Here is a 13,165-nt window from a genome sequence, read left to right on the forward strand (position 1 = left end):
AAGGCCATACACCCACTCAACAGAAATATAAGCTACCTCTGTACTTGAAATCAAAGAACAGTTGTAGGAGGGAAGCCTTCTGGGTGCATGCACCCTAGATCTGCACCAACACTCCTCTTCATGTGCCCCTGAACCTCAGAAATGTCAAATGTCACATCTCTTCAACAAGCACTTCTGGTAGCTTTATCAGAGAATTCTCGTAGACACCGTCTAAAACATCATCCAGCCTTCACAGTCCCTCTGCAAGTCACTTGCTGACTTCTTCCATGCCAAGACTGCCAACATCTACAAGAAATTTGCATCCCAACTGCCGCAGCTGGAACTGCTTGCTCCTCCCACCATCCTCAAGCCCTACTTCCTGACTGACTGGACACCGCTCTGCACCAAAACCACAACTTCCATCATGTCCTCCATCCATTCCGGAGCTCCAACTGACCCCTGACCTCACCATGCCTTCAACCTTGGGCACAAAGAAATCTGACCCACACAATCCCTCATCACCAGTTGACTTGACTACGGGAACACCTTCTATGCTGGAACCACCACCCTCCTCCTCAACGGTCAGCACTAAAAGCAAAACACAACAATACTACAAGGAGCAGTGGTGGGACTATGCATGGTGAACACCTTACAAGCAAGAAGGGTAAATGAAGAACTAGATTTGAATTGTATTTTTATGTAGGATTTTTACAAGTAATTTTGTTTACAGGATATTTGTAAGAGAGCTACCTAGACAGTAATGCAACAGATCAGCTCAAATAGCAGAGAATAACTGGATCTGAGCAATTCAGATCACAGGATACACGGACTTGTAAGTAAGAGTGAAAATAATAGTAATCTCATTGCTCAGACTCTGTTTAGAGTTTGACATTAGAAACAAGAAAGCTGAAGTAAAGGTCAAAATGATTATTATTTTCATGGTGTATAGACAATTGTAAACATGTGCAATGCTTTTTTTGTACACATCTCATAAAAAAAGTAACATAACTATATCCTGACAAGTGATGTTCGAATGCATTGAAGTCAATGAGGATTTATAATAGAAAAAGATGTTTGTAAACAATCACTTTGAAGTTTGAGAAGGAAAATAGAGACAGAGTGAACTGAAATCATAAAAAAAAGTCCACACAAAGAATGAACGTTTAGTTACTTTATGGGCATCAGTCTTCAACTGGCAGAAATGGTTGAACAACAGTGCTCAGTGCGACACAGGAAAGAGAACCGCAGTGCATGTCTGAGTACCCTCTTCTAATGCCAAGGGAGTCACACATAGACGTGGAGCCTACTTGACCTCAGTGGCTCTGAACTAATGTGCCATAGAAAGAGCGAGTGTTATGTTATGTTATCAGGGTATTTATAGAGCGCGCAGCTACTCAACAGAGTGTCCCGGCGCTAGTGTGAGTCATTGGATTTATTCTCAGGGTTCAGAATTACAGTAACGCTGGCATATATTTCCAAACTAGCTTGCGGCTAGCAGGTCGCTCCAGGGTGCCCACCCAGACATTCAATTTTTGACAGTAAAAGTACTGTGGGAGCATTGTGTGGAGATGGTCCCAGGATTCATGTAATTTCCCATCAGGGTGCACTTCCGACTAAAGGGTCCGGGCAACAGAACCACGACAAGGTCCTTCCTGTGTCTGTTGAAAAATGTTTTGGAGCACCCGCTCCTTGCCACTCAGGGCAATGCAAGAGATTTTACAAGATGTCCCATCCCTGCAGGAATCAAGATCTAGAGGGGAAAGAGGGAACACAAACAAGAACATTATATCTGCACCTTACAAAAATAAGGCATAGTAACCAAAAAAGGGATCTTACTTCTTGTGCTGGCGACGAACTGCGGGTGACTGCCTCCTGGAAGAGAATCTAGTTTAGAGGACACTCACAGGCAGATGACAATCGCTAAAGAAGGCGCTGCGTTTCCCACAGGTGTTGGGTGCATTCAATGCCTGGTAATATCTACACTGATGGGCTCTAGAACAAACCATGGGGTATATTGTGCTGTTTCTGATTGAATAATCAGACATTAAGTATTTACTTTAAGGCTGAATGAATCTTGTCCACAGTAAGACCTTGTCAATGCCTGTAAGAAGGTCCTATGTAAACGAAGGAATGCCTGCGCTGGGTGCTTATGTGTGACTGCAGAGGGGACCAGCACAGACCAGGACAACTGCAGTGCATGTCTTGGGTTCACCGATGCCAGGTGTCACTGATTCAGGTTTGCTTCAGTGTAGTGAAAAAGGGAGAGAATGAATTCACTATCAAAGGTGTTTGGGGCCGGACCTTGGGAGCAGAAGTGTCTGGATTAGAAATGATCAGAGGTCTGTGACTCAAGGAGTAGTGAAGATGGAGACTTGTCACCTGAGCACAGTTATTCAACATCATATGACTGTAAAAAGCAAACGTTTCATCTCATGTTCTCAGTAATATTGGTAAAATTACCTGAAACAGACGCCGGCCTCGATATTCACCTCCATGTTCAGCATCTATGTTTTACCTGATGATGTCATGAGATGCAACTCCAGCTCGTTGTTCTCACCCACTTGGGAGACCCGAAAGGCTGATGTCCTGCTCCGATCCATGCAGTAACAATGAACATTATTAGTACAATCAAACAATCTCATCTTGAGAACGTGACCAAAGAAGTCACTAATCCATGAGACGTCTTAAGCGTCCAACGAATAACAACCTAAGGGTCTGCATTGCCCTCAGAGAGCTTTGCTTGATTCTTGCTTTCAGAGCCTCGCACTATCCAAAACTCTATAGCTACATTTCTAAAACTGTAAAGTGACATCACAGTCGGTTGCACCTTCGGGGTTCGTGGTTCGGAAGTGAGCCTGGCTATTGGGGTGAGGCAACGGCTTACTTCAGAAGCTCGAAGCCCGCAGTTCAAATCATGTGTCTACACCTCAATTCAGAAGTTACACAGGTATCTCTGGATGATACCAGTCTGCCAAGATACTCTTCCAAGGTGATAAGATCCTGTCCTGGTAAACAACACGTTATTCTCCATTTCATAAACATACACACACCTTCTTTAACTTGTAATACAAACATATGTTGCATCTTACAGCAGTTTAGTGATGGCCACCATGTGGAAATTGCTGCTCCATGGACAATGCAGATTTGCTCGTAGGATCGAATGGCTCTACAGCGCATGTAGCTGCTCCATCCATAAAGGCTGACATCGTAGAGGCAGGAGACATAGAATGGGTCAGGGCTCTCATATTGGTGGCAATCAGCAAAAGGTCCAGAAGTATTGGTGAGGACCCTGCAGAGATCCCTCGCTTCTTGGGAGCTATTGCTCGATGACCAGTCTGGTCCTTCCGTCTGATTGCTGCACCTGGGCCGAGCAAAGATGGAGACATTACAGAGGGTCAGTGGACAGATGAGGTGGTGCCCCTATAATAAGCAGCATTGCTTCAGGTCTTGAGAGGGGACTACTGCACACTTTTTGGGGATGCAACTCACATGATCGGCAGTAGTGCATGCATAGGGATGTGGAATGCGAAGCAGCAATGCACAATGTGTACCCAGACTATAGATGGCATAGGTGATCTATGAGGCACATGGACCACTTTCATGTGCTCCAGGAATCCATATAAACATGGGCTGGGCCTAACCAAACTCTCTGTTGAAGACTGATGCCCTTCAGTTTCACAGTAATGTGCAAAATATAATCTGGTTCTGCAGAATTTTACGTCGATGCAGTGAATGTGTAGTCTCATGACTTGCGACGTGCCACGTGTGTTTGTTTATTCCGTGTTGTTCAGAGTCTGTTTAAGGACAAGGGATCTTGGCTGCCTTCAACCAGTATTTGCTGATGCAGAGCCATCTAATAACCAGGGGGAGATGCTTAAGACCATTCACTATAGATGGCTGCACAGTGTCAGGATGGGGCTGAATGCTACAATCATGCCGCGCAGTTCGTTAGGACTGCATCGGGTTTTGGTTAAGCCCTCCCTCTGCAATTTATGGACAAGTATTTAGGGCTTTAGACTTCGTTCAAAGATGGCCGCCGAGTTTTCCTGACTCGCCCATTGCGTTTGAAGTCTCGCGGGAGGAGGGCATTGGGAACTGATCTTCATTCTGCCTCTGTGGAGAGTTCCGTTTGGCCTTCTTGACACACAGCTCCTGTATGTACCCAGAACTGTCTCCGTGCTGATGGAGAGCCCCCAGTGCTCATGGGTAGATACTACAGATCATCCTCTATGAATTGGTGTACAGCTCCTGTGTGTAACCAGATCTGTCCCTGTGCTGATGGAGAGCTCTCTGGTGGTCATGGGTAGATGCTAAAGACCATGCTTTATGGTTGGCTGCACAGCTCCTGTGTGTACCCAGAACTGTCTCTGTGCTGATGTAGAGCCCCCCAGTGTTCATGGGTAGATACTACAGATCATCCACTATGGATGGCTATACAGCTCCTGTGTGTCCCCAGATCTGTCTCTGTGCTGATGGAGAACCCTTTAGTGGTCATGGGTAGATACTACAGATCATCCTCTATGAATTGGTGTACAGCTCCTGTGTGTAACCAGATCTGTCTCTGTACTGATGGAGAGCTCTCTGGTGGTCATGGGTAGATGCTAAAGACCATGCTTTATGGTTGGCTGCACAGCTCCTGTGTGCACCCAGAACTGTCTCTGTGCTGATGTGGAGCCCCCCAGTGTTCATAGGTAGATACTACAGATCATCCTCTATGGATGGCTATACAGCTCCTGTGTGTCCCCAGATCTGTCTCTGTGCTGATGGAGAACCCTTTACTGGTCATGGGTAGATGCAAAAGACAATCATCTATGGATGGCTGTGCAGCTCCTGTGTGTTCCTTGAACTGTCTCTGTACTGATCGTGAGCCCTCTAGTGGTCATGGGCAGATACAAAAGACCACCCTCTATGGACAGCTGCACAGCTCCTGTGTGTACCCAGAACTGTCTCTGTGCTGATGGAGAACCCCCCAGTGTTCATGGGTAGATGCTTAAGACCATCCACTATGGATGGCTGTACAGCTCCTGTGTGTCCCCAGAACTGTCTCTTTAATTGCTTTAAGAGGCTCTCTGTATCAAGTACAGGCAATGGCTGTTCCTGCATCCCCCATGGACATTCCTTGTATGTCACATATACTGACTCGTGCCCATGACTTCCTCTTCTCTCACTCCCTGGGGCAGTAGGGACCCATGAAACTAAACTTTGGCTGTGGGTCACTAGGCTCCTTTGCCAGATGATTGCATAGATGCTGCAGGCCTGACTTAGAGTTCGGCGGACGGGTTACTCCTTCAAAAATGTGACAGATCTCCCGTCCACTGTATTACAAGCGGGTTATATCCAATGACACTTGTAATACGGCAGACAGAATATCTGTCAGTTTTGGGATGGTGTAACCCGTCCGCCTATTCCATGACTGCCTGTCCCCAATGAAGGCTGTGGACTGTCTGAAATCATCTACCAGGATTGACTGCAGGTCAACTTCCGCACCCTTTCAGGGAGGCTTTAAATGAACCTCTGCCAAGATTGACTGTAGCCAATGCATTCCGTTGACTCCTGCTCTCGCTCATCCATGGGTGGACCGATGGAGACTCCTATCGTCAGGAAGAATCAACAATAAACCAGTTATTGAGCCATGGGTTTTGTCTCCAACACATTGTCGTTTCACATGTCCAGACACAGTGACCTAATACAATATACATGTGCTACGCAAACAAATGATGGACGGACTGACTGACTGACTGAGGATATTTGTAGAGCGCACTTATGCCGAGGCATCTTGGCGCTAGGTAGAGTGATCTGAGAGTCGCACTATGATTAGCATTGCATGAAAAGCCTGGTTTTAATGCCTTTCCTGAAGATGGTGCGTGAGAGCTGGAGTAAATGCTGAATAAATCATATATTCTCCCCCAGTCAAGAGATCGGGATTAAACCCATCGTTCTTTTGCTCACCATGCCAACCCAGTTTAGACCCAGCCATATGCAAATCAGTCTTGACCCTGTGCCTCATGGGAACAGTCCAGACCAAACTGCCAAGCCAGGTCCTCCCTGGACCGGAAACAAGCATCCTGGGACCGGTTTCTGGGTATTACCCTTCATCAGCTAGGCTAGCATGTTTGCTGTAACACTTTTCGCCCTAATTGGGATAGGTATGCCCAGACGTGGGTCCCTTGCTCACTGTGCCACTTGATTCAAGCTAGACTGGCTGAAGTAGGGTGACTTACCCAGAAACCGGTCCAAGGATGCTTGTTTCAGGTCCATGGAGGACCTGGCCTGGCAGTTCGGTCTAGCCTGTTCTCATGAGGCAAAGGGTCAAGACTGATTTGAATATGGCTGGGTCCAAACTGGGGTGGCGTAGTGGGCAAAAGAACAATGGATTTAACCCAGATCTTTTGACTGGGGAGAATGTTTGCATTGTTAGCATTCCGTCCATCATTCGTTTGCTGTAACACTTTTCGCCCTAAGTGGGATGGGTATGCCCAGGCGTGGGCCCCTTGCTCACTGTGCCACTGGATTCAAGCTAGCCTGGCTGAAGAAGGGTGACATACCCTGAAACCGGTCCCAGGATGCTTGCTTCTGGACAAGGGAGGATCTGTCCTGGCAGTTCGGTCTGGACTGTTCCCATGAGGCACAGGGTCAAGACTGATTTGCATATGGCTGGGTCCAAACTGGGGTGGCATAGTGGGCAAAAGAAACATGGATTTAACCCAGATCTTTTGACTGGGGGAGAATGTTTGCATTGTCAGCATTCCGTCCATCATTTGTTTGCTGTAACACTAATACAACATACAAGCACCATTCTGGACGCTCACAGATGACGCCAAAACACTTCCCATGCAGGCCACCCTGCAATGTACAACCCTCTCACAATCAAGCACTCCTCCCTGGTGTACAATGGTAACCAGCTGCCATTGCATGTCATGAATCACAAGGAAATGATGCACTATATAAATACTACTAAAAGGCAGTGGTAGAACACCATGCTTCTGGGAGGGCATCTGGGCTCTGGAGACGATCAGATCCATAGAGTCGTGCTCTAAAAACCCCCCCTTCGTCCATTCAACCTTGGCTTTCTTGAAGGCAGCTCAGGGGGCCATTAGGATACAATATAGCCATGTAGACCTTTGCAATGCCTGCATAAACAGACTTGTCATATCTAGAATCAAGGATTGTAAGACCCTCTTCTCCAATAGTCAAAAACTTTCCAACCTCCCCAGATACACTCCCTCCTCCTTGGCGACACCAAGGCGGAGTCTGTAAGTAAAGAAGTGAACTTTCAGCAAACGTCTAGTCTTATTATTTAGGACACGCCACGGTAACCCTGTGCAGACCTCTTGCAAACACTAATGTGACACACATATTCAAAGTGTGACCATAAAATTGTGTCTGAATCAGTATCTGTGGAGCCAAGAAGTATCTCTGTACCTGGAGTTGATGATGCAAAGTTAGATATTGGAAAGAACTGAGGCCCTGCATGGAATACAGGTCTCCACAGCGACCACAGCCACTGACAGCAAGCTGCACCTGGCTGCGGAGCCCTAATAAGGGCGTGACCGCTCCTGGGTTGTCAGTATCCCGTTTCAGGGAGGGTCTGGTCTGGCAGTTTTTTAAAAAAAATTTTAAGGAGTTTTATATAGCGCTAACTCAGGTATCGGAGTGCTATACATAGCACCAGTTGCATTACATGAGGACACACATTTGTTTTTGTTAGGCACGGGGAGATTAAGTGATTTGCCCAGAATCACAGGAATTTCAGCATCATTGCCGAGACTCAAACCCAGTTCCCCAGATTCGAGGTCGACCGCCCTAGCCGTTAGGCCAACTCCTCTCCCCAGTTCAGGCTGGGCTGTTCCCATTGGAGAATGTGATGCTATCCATCACGTTATTTTTGATGCCCTAAGGGTGACAGGTATGCCAAGACATGGTTCTTGTGCTCACTATGCCACCGGAACCAAGCTGTACCCGGGGGATTGGAGGGGGGCGCAAGTTATTACTTCCTTTATGGCATGAATTAGTTACTAGAGCTACTGATAGCTAGTGAATTTCAATAGTCTTTTCAGCGTAAAAGGTTCCTTTATCACTGAAACTTTGACCTAACTATACATCATTTGAACCTTTGTTTTTTTCAGTGAATTTATAGAGTTTTTTTTAACAAAAAGTAATATTTTATTGCCATAAGCAATACCAACTGCAAGCCACGCAGGACCTTCTGCCATGCACCTCACGCAGTTGGTCTCGCAGGTCCTGGCAGCACTCAGACAGACTTCCTGACTTTGCAAAACAGTCTCAACACCAAAATATTAAAAGTTAGCTTGCTATTTTTTTCAAGGGGTGATATAAGTATATATAAAGCAGATGTATCATCTTTCTTCAAAAATCACCCAAAAAAAGTCCCAAAAATATTTTTTATCAAATGTATATTTCTGAAAATTCATACAAGTATTTCACACAATGCACTGTTTAATCATACTGATTATTATGAAAATGTTTATTGAAGTTTTAATATAAAAGATAAAATAAACATGTCTGTGAGTCTTTCTTTTTACGGGGGCTGAAAATGTTTAAAGAGATATGTTGTTTTGAGTGTCCTTCTCAAACAACCGTCTAGATATACAAATATTTTTTAACCTTAATTTCTCAAAAACTACAGATTTACACCAAATCCCAAAAAGCATGCTTTGTGGACCAAGACCTAGCTTCTTGCCAAATTTTGTGTAATTCAGTTCAGCTGTATTGGCTGTAGCGCTGTTAAAAATGGAAATTTCATGGGGATTTCGCAAAAAAGAGTACTTCCTCATAAAATCATTTTAAATATATTTCTAATTCTTTTTAATCAATCAATCAATCATAGGCATTTATAACGCGCACTACTCACCCGGAGGGTCTCAAGGCGCTTGGGGGGGGGGGGTCCGCTACTGCTCGAACAACCAGGTCTTGAGCTTCTTCCTGAAGGAGAGGTGGTCTTGGGTCAGGCGTAGGTCGGTCGGGAGGGCGTTCCAAGTCTTGGCGGCCAGGTGGGAGAAGGATCTTCCTCCTGTTGTCGCTCTGTGGATGCGGGGGACGGCGGCGAGGGCGTGACTGGTCGAGCGGAGGTGGCGTTTGGGAGCGTAGAAGTTGAGGCGGCTGTTGAGGTAGTTCGGGCCTTGGTTGTGTAGGGCTTTGTGCGCGTGGGTGAGGAGCCGGAAGGGGATTCTTTTGTTGATCGGGAGCCAGTGCAGGTCTCTCAGGTGTCTGGAGATGTGGCTTCGTCTGGGGACGTCGAGGATGAGTCTCGCCGAGGTGTTCTGGATCCGCTGGAGTCTCTTCTGGAGCTTGGCGGTGGTACCGGCGTAGAGGGCGTTGCCGTAGTCCAGTCGACTGGTGACGAGGGCCTGGGTGACCGTCTTCCTGGTCTCGGTGGGGATCCACCGGAAGATCTTACGTAGCATGCGCAGGATGTTGAAACAGGACGAGGAGACGGCGTTGACTTGTCTGGTCATGGAGAGGGAGGAGTCCAGGATGAAGCCCAGGTTGCGTGCGTGGTCTGTCGGTTTGGGTGCGTTGCCCAGGGCGGGGGGCCACCAGGAGTCGTCCCAGGCGGAGGGTGAGGAGCCCAGGATGAGGACTTCCGTCTTGTCTGTGTTCAGTTTCAGGCGGCTGGTCGTCATCCACTCGGCCACGTTTTTCATCCCTTCGTGTAGGTTGGCTCTGGCGGTGGCGGGGTCGTTGGTCAGGGAGAGGATCAGCTGGGTGTCATCGGCGTAGGAGATGATGTTCAGGTTGTGTTGGCGTGCGATGGCCGCAAGGGGGCTCATGTAGATATTGAAGAGGGTGGGGCTGAGCGAGGAGCCCTGAGGGACGCCGCAGATGACTTCCGTGGCTTCTGATCTGAACGGGGGCAGGCGGACTCTCTGTGTCCTTCCGGTGAGGAAGGAGATGATCCATTCCAGTGCCTTCTCCTTGATTCCGACGTTGCTGAGGCGCTGCACTAGGGTGCGGTGGCAGACAGTGTAGAATGCTGCGGAGAGGTCCAGGAGGATGAGGGCCGCTGTTTCTCCGTTGTCCAGCAGGGTTCGGATGTCGTCGGTGGCAGCGATGAGGGCGGTCTCGGTGCTGTGGTTGGCCCGGAAGCCTGACTGGGATGGGTCGAGGGAACCAGTCGTCTCGAGGAAGGCTGCCAGTTGCTTGTTGACGGTCTTCTCGATGACTTTGGCTGGAAACGGGAGGAGCGAGATGGGGCGGTAGTTCTTGAGTTCGGTGGGGTCCGCCATTGGTTTCTTTAGTAGAGCGCTGAGTTCGGCGTGCTTCCAGCTCTCAGGGAAGGTGGCGGTGTCGAGGGAGGTGTTGATGATGTCCCGCAGGTGGGGTGCGATGACAGCGTCGGCCTTGTTGAAGATGTGGTGAGGGCAGGGGTCGGTTGGGGATCCGGAGTGGATGGAGTTCATCGTGCTGATGGTGTCTTCGAGGTTGATCGGTGTCCAGGCGTTGAGGGTGGTGGTGGGGGGCGTTGGTTTGGTCGCGGGGAGTGTTGGTTGTGTTCTGAAGCTGTTGTGTATGTCAGCGATCTTGTTGTGGAAGTAGGAGGCGAGGGAGTTGCAGAGGTCTTGCGATGGGGTGATGTCGTTGGTTCCGGCGTTGGGGTTGGAGAGCTCTCTGACGATGTTGAAGAGTTCCTTGCTGTTGTGTGCGTTGTTGTCCAGCCGGTCCTTGAATGCTGTTTTCTTGGTGGCGTGGATCAGTTGATGGTGCATTCGGGTGGCGAGCTTGAGGGTAGTCATGTTGTCCGGCGTTGGGTCTCTTCTCCAGGCTTTCTCGAGGACACGGCAGTTCTTCTTGGAGCTCTTGAGTTCGTCGGTGAACCACGGGGCCTTCTTGCTTCCGGGTCTGCTGGGCGGGGTCCTCAGAGGGGCGAGTTCGTCCGCGCAGGTGGAGATCCATTTCGTGAGGTTGTCGGCGGCTTGGCTGGGGTTCGGTGAGCTGGCGGGAGGGTGCTGGCTCAGGGATGCGGCGAGTTGTTCGGCTGTGATCTTGCTCCAGCTTCTTCGTGCAGCCTGTTGCTGGTGGTGGTGGACCGTGGTTCTTTTGAAGGTGAAGTGGATGCAGCTGTGGTCCGTCCAGTGGAGTCCAGTGGCGTGGCTGAAGGAGATGTCTTTGCTGGACGAGAAGACGGCGTCGAGTGTGTGTCCGGCGAGGTGGGTGGGGGTGGTCACCAGCTGCTTGAGTCCGAGGGTGGCGAGGTTGTCAAGCAGGGTGGTGGTGTTGCGGTCGTTGTTGTTCTCCAGGTGGAAGTTGATGTCCCCGAGGAGGATGTAGTCAGCGGAGGGGAGGGCGTGCGGGCTGATGAAGTCGGCGATGTCTTCGCTGAATTGAGTGCGTGGTCCCGGGGGTCGGTAGATCAGGGTGCCTCTGAGGGTGGTCTTGGGGTCGGTGTGGATCTGGAAGTGCAGGTGTTCGGCGGTTGTCAGGGTGTCGTCGGCGTTGGTCGAGATACGGATGGTGTCCCTGTGGATGATGGCGATGCCTCCTCCAGTCTGGTTGTCGCAGTCTCTCCGGATGATCTTGTAGCCCTCTGGGATGGCGATGGCGATGTCGGGCGCTGAGGAGTCGTTCATCCAGGTTTCCGTGAGGAAGGCAACGTCAGGAGCTGTGGTGTCGAGGAGGTTCCAGAGTTGAACGGCGTGTCTGTGGACGGAGCGGGTGTTGAGCAGGATGCACTTGAGGTGGTTGCTGCTGGTGTTCCGTTTGGTGGGTGCTGAAGCAGTGCAGGTCCGGATGCAGGAGAACTTGCAGGACTGGCAGGTGAAGGGTCCGTGGGTGCGTCTCGGAGTGGCTCGGTAGTACCAGGGGGTTTGGCCGGCGTTGAGTGCGTTGAGGGTGGCGGCATCGTAAGTCCGGCGGGTGGGGTGGCCTCTGCGGGGGCCAGGGGTTCTGGCGCTGGGCGCGGTCCAGGCACGGACGGGCGCAGACGGGCTTACCTTTGGCGCACCTTCGGCGCTCAATCGGTGCTCCCGCTGCGCGGTCGCTCTGGGGGCGTCATAAGAGGGGAGCCGGGAGGGAGGGTCTGCGGGGAGGCGGGGAGCACGGGACCCTATCGGTGGGCTGGGGGGCGGGGTCTCGTTGGTAGCAGCGGGAAACCTGGGGGCTCGGCGGCGGCTCTGAGGTGGCTGGGGCGCCGCTCGGCGGCCCTGTGGCGGCTGGGGCGGCGCTCGGCAGCCCTGTGGTGGCTCAGGCAGCAGGTGGCAGCAGGAGGCTCAGCAGGTAAGGAGCAGGCGGGAGGTGTGGGGGCGACCAGGCCGAGGGCGCAGTGGTCACTCCTGGGGCAGTGGTGAGGGGTCCCTTAAGAGGGGAGCCGGGAGGGAGGGTCTGCGGGGAGGCGGGGAGCGCGGGACCCAATCGGCGGGCGGGGGGGCGGGGTCTCGTTGGTAGCGGCGGGAAACCTGGGGGCTCGGCGGCGGCTCTGAGGTGGCTGGGGCGCCGCTCGGCGGCCCTGTGGCGGCTGGGGCGGCGCTCGGCGGCCCTGTGGTGGCTCAGGCAGCAGGTGGCAGCAGGAGGCTCAGCAGTTAAGGAGCAGGCGGGAGGTGTGGGGGCGACCAGGCCGAGGGCGCAGTGGCCACTTTTAGGGGGAAGCCCCTTTAGATCCCCTGATTTTTAAACCCCTTTACTGTTGACACTTTCTCACCCCAAAGATGAGCCCTTTTTAGGTCTCGCTGAGTCAGCGCGCATGCGCTGCTCGGAGAGACTTTAGTAAGTGAGGGCTTCAAAAAATGCTACCGCCGGCTACAGTTTGCAGAGCAGGCGCGCGCAAGCTGTGGCCGACAGTAGCATTTTTACCCCCAGCTTTTTAGCCAGCTTCCTAGAACGCGCAACAAGCATGCGCGCTTGCGCGCGCATCCCTTGCGTGTTTTAGCGCGTCATATCGATCACTTTCGCTTTCACAGCGATCGTGATCACGATGACTTTCGTGGCCAATGCTTGTTTATTTCTATAGTTTGTTGTAGAAATTAGAATGTTGTGTTGTGTGGTTTGTTTTGCTATTTGGTTATTCATTCTTAAGAGTGTGTTATTTCAAATCTTTGCATGGATTTTACACATACCATCCCTTTCATCTGTTTGCTTGCTTGATTGAGCGGCATGTTCTCTGGACTTTTTCCCGTTTCGCACGTTCATGTTCATGATTGTGGCATTGTATTGGATAATGTGAAGGCTGTTC

The 13,165-nt window shown here is 50.6% G+C and overlaps 1 protein-coding gene across 1 annotated transcript in view; it reads right to left on the reverse strand.

The window, feature by feature from the left end:
• Window positions 1-247: 247 nt before the first annotated feature.
• The window catches only part of LOC146839269 (zonadhesin-like), a 209,088-nt gene continuing 196,170 nt past the window's right edge, over window positions 248-13,165 (reverse strand). Inside the window, exons 8-9 of the mRNA XM_085650331.1 lie at window positions 3,069-3,340; window positions 248-567 (exon numbers count right to left, since the gene is read on the reverse strand). Coding sequence (XP_085506457.1) covers window positions 248-567; window positions 3,069-3,340 — 592 coding nt within the window. The remainder of the gene's footprint in view (window positions 568-3,068; window positions 3,341-13,165) is intronic.

This window comes from Triturus cristatus, chromosome 4_1 (assembly GCF_964204655.1).
Source record: "Triturus cristatus chromosome 4_1, aTriCri1.1, whole genome shotgun sequence".
NCBI lineage: Eukaryota > Metazoa > Chordata > Amphibia > Caudata > Salamandridae > Triturus > Triturus cristatus.